Genomic DNA, 15571 nt, shown 5'->3' with positions numbered 1-15571 from the left:
AGTACCAACTCTGGTCTTTATATACGTAGTCACTTAACTAACAGTGAAGTAGTACCAACTCTGGTCTTTATATACGTAGTCACTTAACTAACAGTGAAGTAGTACTAACTCTGGTCTTTATATACGTAGTCACTTAACTAACAGTGAAGTAGTACTAACTCTGGTCTTTATATACGTAGTCACTTAACTAGCAGTGAAGTAGTACTAACTCTGGTCTTTATATACGTAGTCACTTAACTAACAGTGAAGTAGTACCAACTCTGGTCTTTATATATGTAGTCACTTAACTAACAGTGAAGTAGTACCAACTCTGGTCTTTATATACGTAGTCACTTAACTAGCAGTGAAGTAGTACCAACTCTGGTCTTTATGTAAGTAGTCACTTAACTAACAGTGAAGTAGTACCAACTCTGGTCTTTATATACGTAGTCACTTAACTAACAGTGAAGTAGTACCAACTCTGGTCTTTATATACGTAGTCACTTAACTAACAGTGAAGTAGTACTAACTCTGGTCTTTATATACGTAGTCACTTAACTAACAGTGAAGTAGTACTAACTCTGGTCTTTATATACGTAGTCACTTAACTAGCAGTGAAGTAGTACTAACTCTGGTCTTTATATACGTAGTCACTTAACTAGCAGTGAAGTAGTACTAACTCTGGTCTTTATATACGTAGTCACTTAACTAACAGTGAAGTAGTACTAACTCTGGTCTTTATATACGTAGTCACTTAACTAACAGTGAAGTAGTACTAACTCTGGTCTTTATATACGTAGTCACTTAACTAACAGTGAAGTAGTACTAACTCTGGTCTTTATATACGTAGTCACTTAACTAACAGTGAAGTAGTACTAACTCTGGTCTTTATATACGTAGTCACTTAACTAACAGTGAAGTAGTACTAACTCTGGTCTTTATATACGTAGTCACTTAACTAGCAGTGAAGTAGTACTAACTCTGGTCTTTATATACGTAGTCACTTAACTAACAGTGAAGTAGTACTAACTCTGGTCTTTATATACGTAGTCACTTAACTAACAGTGAAGTAGTACTAACTCTGGTCTTTATATACGTAGTCACTTAACTAACAGTGAAGTAGTACCAACTCTGGTCTTTATATACATAGTCACTTAACTAACAGTGAAGTAGTACCAACTCTGGTCTTTATATACATAGTCACTTAACTAACGGTGAAGTAGTACTAACTCTGGTCTTTATATACGTAGTCACTTAACTAACAGTGAAGTAGTACTAACTCTGGTCTTTATATACGTAGTCACTTAACTAACAGTGAAGTAGTACTAACTCTGGTCTTTATATACGTAGTCACTTAACTAGCAGTGAAGTAGTACTAACTCTGGTCTTTATATATGTAGTCACTTAACTAACAGTGAAGTAGTACTAACTCTGGTCTTTTTATACGTAGTCACTTAACTAGCAGTGAAGTAGTACCAACTCTGGTCTTTCTATACGTAGTCACTTAACTAGCAGTGAAGTAGTTCTAACTCTGGTCTTTATATACGTAGTCACTTAACTAGCAGTGAAGTAGTACTAACTCTGGTCTTTATATACGTAGTCACTTAACTAGCAGTGAAGTAGTACTAACTCTGGTCTTTATATACATAGTCACTTAACTAGCAGTGAAGTAGTACTATCTCTGGTCTTTCTATACGTAGTCACTTAACTAGCAGTGAAGTAGCTCTAACTCTGGTCTTTATATACGTAGTCACTTAACTAGCAGTGAAGTAGTTCTAACTCTGGTCTTTATATACAGTCACTTCTCGAGCAGTGATCGCTTGTCTTTCTAAACAGCCATCTATTCACCTTTATGCCAAACCATATATTTCAAGTGGTTATACACTATACATGTGATGTTCCAGATGCACATGAACGTTAAAACATGTTTTAAATAAAATAAATACACTATACTAAAACTGATGCTAGGAGTAACCTGAGAGAATGTGTTGGTAGAATACATACACTATACTAAAACTGATACTAGGACTAACCTGAAAGAATGTGTTGGTAGAATAAATACACTATACTAAAACTGATGCTAGTAGTAACCTGAAAGAATGTGTTGGTAGAATACATACACTATAATAAAACTGATACTAGGACTAACCTGAAAGAATGTGTTGGTAGAATAAATACACTATAATGAAACTGATGCTAGGACTAACTTGAAAGAATGTGTTGGTAGAATACATACACTGGACTAAAACTGATGCTAGGACTAACCTGAAAGAATGTGTTGGTAGAATACATACACTATAATAAAACTGATGCTGGAACTAACCTGAAAGAATGTGTTGGTAGAATACATACACTGGACTAAAACTGATGCTGGAACTAACCTGGAAGAATGTGTTGGTAAAATAATTACACTATACTAAAACTGATACTAGGACTAACCTGAAAGAATGTGTTGGTAGAATAAATACACTATAATGAAACTGATGCTAGGACTAACTTGAAAGAATGTGTTGGTAGAATACATACACTGGACTAAAACTGATGCTGGAACTAACCTGGAAGAATGTGTTGGTAGAATAAATACACTATACTAAAACTGATGCTGGAACTAACCTGGAAGAATGTGTTGGTAGAATAAATACACTATACTAAAACTGATGCTTGGACTAACCTGGAAGAATGTGTTGGTAGAATAAATACACTATACTAAAACTGATGCTGGAACTAACCTGAAAGAATGTGTTGGTAGAATAAATACACTATACTAAAACTGATGCTTGGACTAACCTGGAAGAATGTGTTGGTAGAATAAATACACTATACTAAAACTGATGCTTGGACTAACCAGAAAAGTTGTTTTTAGCGTAAACCAAGTCACTTTGGTTTTGTACTATTGTTGGTCAGATCTTTATGCTAATTACTGAATCAGTAACACAAACGATGCTCTGAAGATAGAGTTGAAAACAAAAGTAGCAACGTCCTCTTCCTGATAACACGGATATTAATAAATTACAACTTCTAAACGACTAATTTAAGAATAAATTACATCTTCGTTTTTCAGGTATCTAATTGCTGTCTTTTAGCTTTAACAAATATGTGAAAAATGTACCTCATCACCAGATTTTAGCTTTTGAAATGTGGAACAACCCTTCCTCGGGGAGAAATGTGGTAGAAACCACAAGTCAGATTAAATGTAAGATAACATGGGCTCCTTGAAGAAGCGATTCTAGTAACAAGACAGAAATGTTCTAATGATAAAATATCGCTGCTACTCAGACTGCTGTGCTGAAGAAATAGTCCTTGTGTGTGCGACATTTGCTGAAGTATTTCCGCGCACATAACGTACAAGTGTTTACACAGTAACACTTGCTAAAAAATACGGAAGATGAACACTACGCATACAGTGACTTTCCAGAACAATACTATCGAAGAATTTTACCCTGTGTACAAACATTATCCGTAATTTACAGAGAAAAGCTACTAAAATCTATGTTAAACTCGATATATAAAGAACTAAATGACAAAAATATTAATCTAAACTATCATTTTGCCTGCTGCATTCAACCAGACATTTATGGACTCGTACAACGCAACATCAATCAACTCTGGTGAGAACGTTAAGGAAAAGAAGGTCCGTCACAACAAGACACTAGATGTTGTCACTAGGTGACAACAACAAAAAGATGCCAACACGACGAACCAGCAACAAACCTCGTAATTAACAGATGCGAACCCGCGACCCTCAGATTACGAGTCGCACGCCTTAATCCATCTGGCCGTGCTGGACCTCATCAAAATTGTAAAACCAGACAAATGCAATGCTATAGTTATAATGAACACATATGAATACATTCTTGATGACGAGAAACCCACTTGAAATAAAAATGTATCTCAGATACGGTTATTAACACTTTTATTGATAAGGAGAGAACAACGTTTCGACTTTTCTAGGTCATGTTTCTTAACCTGAAGATGACCTAGGAAGGTCGAAACGTTGTTCTCTCCTTATCAATAAAAGTGTTAATACCCATACCAGCCCAGCCGTTCTGAGATTCGACCGTAGTGAGTGTGCAGGTCTTTATCACGCGTGCCTCAATAAAACTCAGTTGTAATGACAATTGACAGTTAAGCCACGCCCCTCGCTTATCTATTAGCTTAGGGGTAAATATGAGGATTTGTACCGCTTAAAATCGGGTTTCAATACTCTTGGTGAACATAGTACGGATAACTATTTGTGTAGTTTTGTGCTTAATATAAACAAACAAAAACTAGGACTTGCTTGGGCCATATTGTTTACGTAAAGACATACATACATCACGGAGGTATTTAGTAAAATTATAAATAATTCTGTCGTTTGCATTAACCACAAAATATTTTATTATTTGCTGTTTCTGAACGATGTTTTACCATCATTTTAGTACAAAAGTATGATGTAAACACATCGGTATCACAACTGTTTGTTTCCCCTGGTGTACAAACATCCAATCCCCAAAAGTGAATATTTCGATGATAAAATTATTGTCAATAATATCTTAGATACAGGTAAAGACTATTAGACATACACCAGAAGAACAGAGGGTAGATTGTAACACAGAGGCTCAAAACCACAATGATCTCATAAACACAGGTGAACATACAGTAGAACATACATTTGGATTTAAAAGTGTGTAAAAGTGAACTTCATATCTCTCGTGTTCCACAAGTAACTGTTTAAGAAGCCAAAGTGAACTTCATATCTCTCGTGTTCCACAAGTAACTGTTTAAAAAGCCAAAGTGAACTTCATATCTCTCGTGTTCCACAAGTAATTGTTTAAGAAGCCAAAGTGAACTTCATATCTCTCGTGTTCCACAAGTAACTGTTTAAGAAGCCAAAGTGAACTTCATATCTCTCGTGTTCCACAAGTAACTGTTTAAGAAGCCGAAGTGAACTTCATATCTCTCGTGTTCCACAAGTAACTGTTTAAGAAGCCAAAGTGAACTTCATATCTCTCGTGTTCCACAAGTAACTGTTTAAGAAGCCAAAGTGAACTTCATATCTCTCGTGTTCCACAAGTAACTGTTTGCCTTTCGTTCAATTCTAAAACAATTCAACGGAGCTGGATAGTTTTATTGACAGAAATAACTCGGACTCTGATTTGTTAAAGAGAAGGAATCGAGCCATCCGACATTATTATTATCATGATTCAATAGATAACAGTAGAAGTGTGTAATTTATGTGGTTGTTATATGCTTTTGTTCTCTACGTAAACACGTTCACCTTTATTAACAGCCTGACGTTAGATTGAATGAATACATGATTTCTTCTGAAGTTACTTATATGTGAAAGAATGGTACACTTTTTCAGAGTACCTTGTATTAGTTCTACAGCTTTTACTATTTAAATGTTTACGTTCTGGCGTGTCTGAAATACTTTCTAAAATTAGCTGTACGTACACCTCCACATCTTGTTGGACTGAGTAACACACTTTGGTTTTTCTTTAGTTAAAGTGTTCAACTGTGTACCTGGTTCTAATGTAAAGAACTAAACGTAGCTAAATCTCATTTTTTTTATTCTCCGTCTGAAGAAAGTTTTTATATTATGGAATGTTAGTGGAGGTAAAGGGAGCAGAATTTAACTCAAATATTAATATAACATTCTTCATACGTCAGAAACTGTGAAATATTAATATAACATCCTTCATACGTCAGAAACTGTGAAATATATATAACATTCTTCATACGTCAAAAACTCTGAAACATATCATTCCATATCTTAGTACGTCATCATTTCACCAGTGTATTTCGTTGAACAAAACTGTTTTATGTGTACAAAAGAACATCACAAATATTTATCACTCCAAGACAAATATTAGTTTCATCAGTATTCTACAAATAACATCATTTGGTAGAGTTTTACCCTACACCTAAACTGATTGCTACCTAATAGTTTCTATTTATACCTAAACTGATTATTATATAATAGTTTTTATTTACATCTAATCTGATTATTACCTAATAGTTTCTATTTACACCTAAACTGATTATTACCTAATAGTTTCTATTTATACCTAAACTGAGTATTATATATAAGTTTTTATTTACATCTAATCTGATTATTACCTAATAGTTCCTATTTACACCTGAACTGATTATTATGTAATGGCTTTTATTTACACCTAATCTGTTTATTAACTGATAGTTTCTGTTTACACCTAAACCGTTTATTACCTCATAATTTCTATTTACACCTAAACTAATTATTAACTGATAGTTTCTATCTACTCCAAAACCAAATATTAGCTTATAAGGTTACATCACATAATATGTAAAGAACGTTATTCAAACTATAATAGAGATACATTGTGGAATTTTAAAATGTTTCAACCTTTCGTTAGGTGGAGCGAAGTTACGTTTTTATTTAAACTTTCAAACAGTTTGTTGTTTTGTTATTGGTCAACCTTTGCTGTACGCATCGCAGGGATCGACTCCATATTGTCGTTAACCCTACAATTTTTAAACGGGGTGTTTGTTAATTGTTATTTTTTCATTCTGTTGCTACAGAAGCCTAGAGGTGTGCAAACATAAAAAAATATTCAGTATCATGTACATATAAGAGAAAAAGTTTGTTGTTATCATCAGGTCACTTGTCAAAAGCCGATGAATGTAATAAAATTTCTTTTTGTGTGTAAATCTACGCTTGTTGATGTAGTCTTTAAGTAAACACTAAAATAACGGTCGTAAAGTGGGATTGCTTATTCTTCTCTACCAGAGATAAACTTCTGATGGACGTCTGATAATATTCTAACAAAGATAAACTTCTGGTGGACGTCTGATAATATTCTAACAAAGATAAAGTTCTGATGGACGTCTGATAATATGCTAACAAAGATAAACTTCTGATAATATTCTAACAAAGATAAACTTCTGATGGACGTCTGATAATATGTTGACAAAGATAAACTTCTGATAATATTCTAACAAAGATAAACTTCTGATGGACGCCTGATAATACTTATTGTGTTGTTTAAAAGTCTTCCTATAAAGAAAATGTTTCACCGAACAAATTGTAAATGGAGAATCGTTATGTTGTAGCTGATTTATCGTCGTTGTTAGTAGCGACTATAAACTGGTATCCATGGGATGACTGCTGTTTTGTTTGTATTATTAATTAATCTTTAAATATAGTTATAGATTTACGTTATTCTTTAAAGAAAACAATAAAGTAAACAACGTTTCCTCGTTGAACATTTCAAACTGTTACGTAAACATTCGCAGTCGTAATAAATTTTTCGTGTATTAAACGATTGTTGTAAATTTACATTTTAATAAATGAGTTCTGTTCTAACGCTTAAAATCCTGCTGGTTTAAATTCTCTTTTAAATGTTTCATATTCAAAAAAGCGAGGTTTCGAACATTCTCAGAACTTTACGAGTACCGCACACAAACAACATGGAGGACGGTAGAGGAACCATTTTCATATTTTTACTTGTAGTAACTTTTTTCATTTTACGTTAAATTTACTTTGTTAATTCTGTTTGTTCTAATGTTTAAAGTGCGTTTGAATATTATTTATTTTATTTTACAACGAGTGTTGTATGTGGATTCAGAACTAAACTAACTTTCCTTAGCTAGCAGAATCTAGTGATGTGTTATTGAATTATGACCAAACATTGAAACACCAAGGCTAACCAACTAACCAGCGAGTGTTTTCTAATCATTATAGCTTTAACTTTCCTGTTTATTAATTGTTCAAGTTGTGTACTAACAAAATTAATAATTTTATAGTATATTGTATAGGGATACAAGTAGGTAAATTTTACCCAGAAGTTATTAATAGCAATATGTAAAAAAACTAAAGGGTTAAAGAATCTTAATGCTATAGATATCACATATCAAAGTTTGAAACATTATACGAGAAATGAACATCGTATACAAGGGCTACGAATATCGCACAAAACAGCGTTACAATAACTACTGAAGCCAAATTCACCACATCATAAAATATTACAGAATTCTCTGGTCATACATACATCTAAGAAAAGTTAAGTTTCTTTATCATCGGAACACATACTTCAAATATAATTTCCTTAACTTAACAGACTTTCCCTATGAATGACAGGCATGTTTACGAAACATGCATATTATGTGTATGTCCCTTTTAAAACTTATAATCACTTTGTTATGATTTATTGTGCATATTTCCTTAAAGTTGTTTTAAAAAAAGTTAGAATACCTTACAACGCCATCTTCTGGTCGATTTATAAGTTATATAAAATAAATGAGATATTCCTGTGGGCATTTTGTGTCAGACAGCCAATCATTTTTCTCGGTATTAATGTTAAATATAAATATATTTAATAATATTTGTTAACACTTTCAGTGGTGAGATATTCATAACATTTGTTGTAAGTAATTAAGGTGGAAAATGTGCGACATGGTAACGTTGCAGGTGTACATGAAATGAACTTCGTTTGAAACCTCCTCTAATAAAGTTGTCATTACAATAACTTTATTTATGCCATACATACAATGTTGCTCAGTTCGTTGTTACCATTTTTATCCATGAGGCCTTGCTCGCTTTGTTCCACATAATCTGGTAATGTTTTACAACATATTAGCTTTAACGATCTACACATTACATAGTATGGCCATGTTTTACAACACATCGGTGTTTTAACTGTCTACACATTACATGGTAGGGCCATGTTTTACAACACATCGGTGTTTTAACGATCTACACATTATATGGTAGGGCTATGCTTTATAACATATTAGTGTTTTAACTGTCTACACATTATATGTTAGAGTAATGTTTTACAACAAATTAGTGTTTTAACTAATATGTTGTCTTTCAGGACGAACAAATTCTTGAAGAAAAGTTCCTTTACAAGAATAATTGCTGTTGGTGGTTTTTTTTTGTCCATACCATTATTCTTCACTGGTAAGTTAATAATACATACCCTTGTTCTTCACTGGTAAGTTAATAATACATACCCTTGTTCTTCATTGGTAAGTTAATAATACATATCCTTGTTCTTCACTGGTAAGTTAATAATACATACCCTTGTTTTTCACTGATAAGTTAACATTCCATACCCTTGTTCTTCACTGGTAAGTTAACAGTCCATACCCTTGCTCTTCACTGGTAAGTTAATAATACATACCCTTATTCTTCACTGGTAAGTTAATAATACATACCCTTGTTTTTCACTGATAAGTTAACAGTCCATACCCTTGTTCTTCACTGGTAAGTTAACAGTCCATACCCTTATTCTTCACTGGTAAGTTAATAATACATACCCTTGTTTTTCACTGATAAGTTAACAGTCCATACCCTTGCTCTTCACTGGTAAGTTAATAATACATACCCTTATTCTTCACTCGTAAGTTAACAGTCCATACCCTTGTTCTTCACTGGTAAGTTAACAGTCCATACCCTTGTTCTTCACTGGTAAGTTAACAGTCCATACCCTTATTCTTCACTGGTAAGTTAACAGTCCATACCCTTGCTCTTCACTGGTAAGTTAACAGTCCATACCCTGGTTCTTTACTGGTAAGTTAACAGTCCATACCCTTGCTCTTCACTGGTAAGTTAATAATACATACCCTTGTTCTTCACTCGTAAGTTAACAGTCCATACCCTTGTTCTTCACTGGTAAGTTAACAGTCCATACCCTTATTCTTCACTCGTAAGTTAACTGTCCATACCCTTGCTCTTTACTGGTAAGTTAACAGTCCATACCCTTGCTCTTCACTGGTAAGTTAATAATACATACCCTTGTTCTTCACTCGTAAGTTAACAGTCCATACCCTTGTTCTTCACTGATAACTTAACAGTCCATACCTTTACTGTTTACTCTTAGGTAATCTATGTTTTAGCATCTGAAGATGATCTGGGAAATAATAACATGTAAATACATTATGACACCAACCCTAATTTTTTATCATCGTGTTTATAATTTTTGTACTTCTCTATTAGTGCATCATTTTATCTGTTAACATATTTAAAGTTTTTTCTATTTTTACATATTTATTTATTGTAGGTGTCATCTTGTTCACCTTTATCCATTTTCATGAGGTTCCAGCCATTGTAACAAGCATAGTAATAGGCCTTGGAATCGTTTTCTGTGGAGCAATCTCAGTACAAAACGTTTACCTGTGGCAGTGGGAAAAGACTCAAGCCAGTAGAGAGAGGGTAGAAAGTAGGCTTAGTCAACTCCGAGAATCAGGCCTAATAGGGCCTGATGTCACAGCCCATAGCATGGAACTTTCAACCCTTGTGTGACGTTAATTGTTTTATGTGATGATCTAAAATCTTTCCTCTTGGCAAAGTCTTGTTGTTCATTGGTCATAACTTTACAATGGTTGTCCACTCTCACCCCATTTGAGCTGGTCTTAGTGACGGTTTTGAAGCACAGATTTACCTTCATTTAACGGCCAGTTTTTTTATGAATCATTTATTATAGAAGCAATGAGTCTATGTTATTCGTAAGAACATAACTTATCAGGTTCCTGTTGCAGTCCTTTAGGCCTTGGAAAAAGGTTTAGGACTTAAATCTTAACGTTACTATATTCAATAGTTACCAATACGTATTGGTGATTCTACTGTGTTTCCTTACTGTTTCAATATTTATAAAATTAATCTTAATTTGTTTTCTTTCTTGCTTGAATAGTTTTGACAAATTTAGAAAACGTTAAATTATCATAGTTTTTAGTGCTGTTTAACAAATTTTCGCCACCTATGTGATACTCAAACCATATTTCAATTCAGTGAAATTAAAAGTGAATACAGCTGAAGCTTTTTGTTAAAAACAACTAAAGGGCACTAAATACTCTTAAAGATCCTATATATTACCTAGAATCTTCTTGTGATGTATGTTACATTGAATTTGAAAAATATTCATTAGTGGCTTCTGAGAGATGGTGGTATAGAATCTTCTTGTGATGTATGTTACATTGAATTTGAAAAATATTCATTTGTGGCTTCTAAGAGATGGTGGTATTTTTGGTAATCTTTTTTATTGTTGTTTTTTTTTTTTTATTTACAGTATACATTTGTTGTGACTTTAAATCTGGCCAAACAGAACAAATGACATTTATCTGAAACAGAAAATCCCAATGATATTTTGCAGTTTTTGTTCTGAATATTACATTTATTTGTTTTTTGTTGTATTTTTTTTACAAAAGAGAAAATAAGGAAAGATTGTGAAGAAAATGTAATATATATGAAGCAAGTTCGTTGTTCTGTCAAAATACTTTTCAACTGTGAGAAGCCCTCTGGTAGGAAAAAGTGGAAAGACGATTTTATTGGAATCGCTATATTTTTTGTTGGTTTTTTATTTGTAGAATTGAAGCTGTTGGGAACATATTACATTGGTAATGGGGTAATGTGTAAAATTATTTTTAAATAGCAGTAAATTAAATATTTTTGTGGATTTTACTTACTGATTTGTGTGTAATCTGTTGAAAAATGTTGAAGTGTTTTATGAGGACTGAGACTGTGATCTGTTGAAAGTACTGGTTAATTTAAGTGTTTTATTAGGTCTGAAACTATGATCTGTTTTGTTATGACTGAGGTTACAATCTGTTAAAGATACTGTTTAATTTGTTTTTATTAGGTCTGAGACTATGATCTCTTTAAGATATTGTTTAAATCAATGTTTATTTAGGGCTGAGATTATATTGTTTTGAAAGGTAGGATGCTAATAATTAACATATGTTAAAGTAGCAAATCTGGTGATGAACAATATTTAGGTAATTTGTATTTCTTGAATGGCTATTGTGATTATGTATATAAAACATTTAGCCCTATGTTGTGTACAGTTTGTGTAAATATTGTTTTAGCTTCCTGTGTATAATATTGTATTGTCCACCAGATGGCGCTATGTAGGAATACATCTATGTTTCACAGAAATGCAGCACGAAGTTTCCAAATAAATTGTTAGTTTTTGTTTTTCTTTCGTGTCTTGTTACTTATTATGAACCATTTGGTAATGACTGGTTACATCATTAGCAAGTAAAAGGTGGATTGTGAAGTTTCTTTCTAGCTATAATATTGAAGACGTAATTTCAGTCTACGAGTTATCTAATAGTATTACTTTATCTGTGAATCATGTAGAAGATGATAAAACACTTGTACATATCCAACTTTGGCTGCATTCTTTCTCGTATTAGCTTTTCAAAATGATATAATGTATTTAAAGCTTCTAAGCTATTTTGGTTCAGACATGATGCATTTTTGTTCCCCTGTGTTTGTACGAAAGTATGAAACCCAGTAGTTCTACCAGACAGTAGATAAAGAACTAAATAGTTTAACTAGAAATTAGGTAAAAATACAAAACTTTATAATCCAGCAAAAAGTAAGAAACTCATAGAACCAACTAGAGAGTATGACTGTGAAATATGAAATGATGGACAAGTGCATGGAGGGGTGGCACTGTTGGTTGATCAGCATGTGCCCACCCTGTCTTTGCTACTTGATCTATGTTTCCTTGGGTCATACCATTACTGTTTGTTCTCTCTACCTGTCATCTGGAGAGACATATGATCAATCAGACCTTGATGCTCTCGTTGAACAGTTGCTGTCTCCCTTTTTAATCCTGGGGGACTTAAATGAACATCATCCCCTCTGAGGAAGTGCTGATATTGATGGGAGGGGTCGCTCCGTAGAGGATATGCTCTCCAATTACGATCTTTCTCTTTACAATATTGGTTCTTCTACTTATTTCCATGCATCTAGTCAGTCCTTTACTGCTATTGATCTCTTAGTTTGTTCCCCTTCACTCTTTTCATGGAGGGTTGACAATAATCCACTAGGCAGTGATCATTTTCCTACAATTTTGAGAGACTGGCTGTGGTCAATGCCACCTGACCTGCATGGAAGCTGGATCAAGCAAACTGGCCCTCTTTCACTGCTCTCACAGAACTTGATCCTGCCATCAATAGACGACTGTGTGGCAGCAGTAACTGACTGTATTATACAAGCAGCTGTTCAATGTATTCCTAAAACCTTGACACATTTTTTACGATATCCTCGTCCGTGGTGGAATCCTGCTTGCCACGTGGCATGGAAGACTCAAACACGGGCCTGGAATACTTTACGAAGGTATCCCACATTCTCGCACCACATCGCTTTCCAACAGGCCCATGCACATGCTTGATGGGTAAGACGTGAAAGCCAGAAAGGCTCTTGGATTAAGTTCACAACCATCATATCTTCCACCACCAGTTCCAAAGTCATATGGGACAAGATTCGAAAGGTCAGTGGGCAACATAATTCTGTCCCCTTCTCGATCTTGCTTTCTCATGGCTAAGAAGTAGCTGATACCTGGAGCCTTGCCGATACTCTAGGTGAAAGCTTTTGCCAGGTATGTAGCACTTCTGCTTCTTCCTCCATCTTTTTAGCCATCAAGACTTGGGCAGAGCGATCACCTCATTCCTTTTGAGCTGATTGTCTCTATGACTATAATCGTCCCTTTCCACTGGTGGAACTCAAACTGACCCTTCATCAGTCTGGCAGTACATCGGTTGGACCTGATGATGTACACTATGAGATATATCGTGCTCTTATTAGATTGAAACTGGACTAGGAATCACTAGTCTATGGCTCTACCAGAATCTTGGCCCATTCATCATCAAGGACTTCAGCTCTGCACTGGGGCTTTTCGCACTTCCTCAGGTCAGAGTTTATATGTAGAGGCTCATGCACCTCCACTGTTTGCAACTGTCTTTACTGTATGCTTTGAAACTTCGTTCCTTATCAAAGCATCCCACCTGGGGTTGTGTTTTCCTTCCTCAGTGGGACATACTTTTTCAGAACAGACAATCTCCTTTTGGCCTTCTTATCCAAGTGCACTTGGATGAATTGCATCTGTTCTTGGATAACACTGCTGTATTCACTGGTCAGCACATACCATTATGGCTTATTAAAGTCTCTTTAAATCACACTTTTATTACACTGGTATTCTTGCGAAATACGCAGTATGTTCCATCATGATTAAACCACTTCTTTAGTAGACTGGTGTTCTTGTGAAATACACATTATGTTCCACCATGACTAAATCACTTCTTTATTACATTGGTGTTTTCATAAAATGCACGGTAAGATCCACAATGATTAAATCACTTATTTATTAGTCTGATGTTCTGTTAACATACACAGTATGTTCCACAGTGATTAATTAACTTCTTTACTACACTGGTGGTCTATTTAAATAAAAAGTATGTTCAGCCATGATTAAATCACTTCTTTACTACACTGTTGTTCTGGTGAAATACATAGTAGGTTCCAACATGATTAAATCACTTCTTTATTAGACTGATGTTCTCTTGAAATACACATTATGTTCCATCTTGATTAAATCACTTATTTATTAGACTGGTGTTCTTGAGAAATATACGTTATGTTTCACCATGATTAAATCACTTCTTTATTACATTGGTGTTTTCATAAAACGCATGGTAAGATCCACAATGATTAAATCACTTATTTATTTGTCTGATGTTCTGTTAAAATACACAGTATGTTCCACCATGATTAAATCACTTCTTTACTACACTGTTGTTCTGGTGAAAATACACAGTATGTTTCACCATGATTAAATATCATCTTTATTAGACTGGTTTCATGTTCAAAAACACAGTATGTTCAACCATAATTAAAACACTTTTTAATACAGTGGTGCCCTCGTAAAATACACAGTGTGTTCCACCATGATTAAATAATTTCTTTATTTCACTGCTGTTCTCGTGAAATACACACTATATTTCACATCATTAAACCACTTTTTACTGAAATCGCACTCTGTTGAAATTCACAGTGTGTCCATCCATGTCTAAATGACTACTTTTTTAGACTGGTATTTTTGTGAAATACAAAGTATTTTCCATTATGACTAAATCATTTCTTTATTAAAATGATGCTATGTTGAAATACGAAGTATGTTCCACTATGATTGAAAATCACTTCCTTATTAGACTGATGTCCTGTTCAATTACACAGTATGTTCCACCATGATAATTCTTAATTATATTTGTGTTCTCATTAAATTCACAGTACCTTCAATTATGATTAAATCACTTCTTTATTAGACTAATGTTCTGTTGAAATACACAGTAGTTTTTCCATCGTTAAAATCCCTTCTTTATAAGATTTTCGTTCTTTTGAAATACACAGTAGTTTCCTTCATAATTAAAATCACTTCTTTATTATATTGAAGTTCTGTTGAAATACACAGTATGTTCCACCATGCTTAAATCACTTCTTCATTAGAGTAATATTCTGCTTGAAATAAACACTAGGTTGCAAAACGATGAAATCATTTCTTTATTACATTGGTGTTCTCATGAAACACACACTATGTTCCACAAAGTTTAAATCACTTATTATATCACTGATGTTCTTTTGAAATACACAGCAGGTTCCATCATGATTAAATCACTTCTTTACTACACTGGTGTGCTGTTGAAATAAACAGTATGTCCACCATAATCAAATCACTTCTTTATTTTATTTGTGTTCTCGTGAAATACACAGTATGTTCAATAATGTTTAAATCACTTCTTTATTAGATTGGTATTTTCGTGAAATACACAGTATATTCTACCATGAATA

General features: G+C 33.8%; 1 protein-coding gene across 4 annotated transcripts in view; it reads left to right on the top strand.

Moving 5' to 3' along the window:
- Positions 1–11916, top strand: part of LOC143238534 (uncharacterized) — a 35636-nt gene extending 23720 nt beyond the window's left edge. For 3 of the 4 annotated variants that reach the window (XM_076478839.1, XM_076478850.1, XM_076478828.1), the window contains 2 exons: positions 8814–8899; positions 10002–11258. In XM_076478839.1, the coding sequence (XP_076334954.1) occupies positions 8814–8899; positions 10002–10243 (328 nt within the window). In that variant the 3' untranslated portion in view covers positions 10244–11258. Of the gene's footprint in view, positions 1–8813; positions 8900–10001 lie in introns of all 4 variants that reach the window. The other variant, XM_076478861.1, reaches the window with a different exon arrangement.
- Positions 11917–15571: the final 3655 nt, after the last annotated feature.

The sequence above is a fragment of the Tachypleus tridentatus genome, chromosome 2 (genome assembly GCF_004210375.1).
Source record: "Tachypleus tridentatus isolate NWPU-2018 chromosome 2, ASM421037v1, whole genome shotgun sequence".
Lineage (NCBI taxonomy): Eukaryota > Metazoa > Arthropoda > Merostomata > Xiphosura > Limulidae > Tachypleus > Tachypleus tridentatus.
This window is presented reverse-complemented; position numbering and strand designations above follow the sequence as displayed.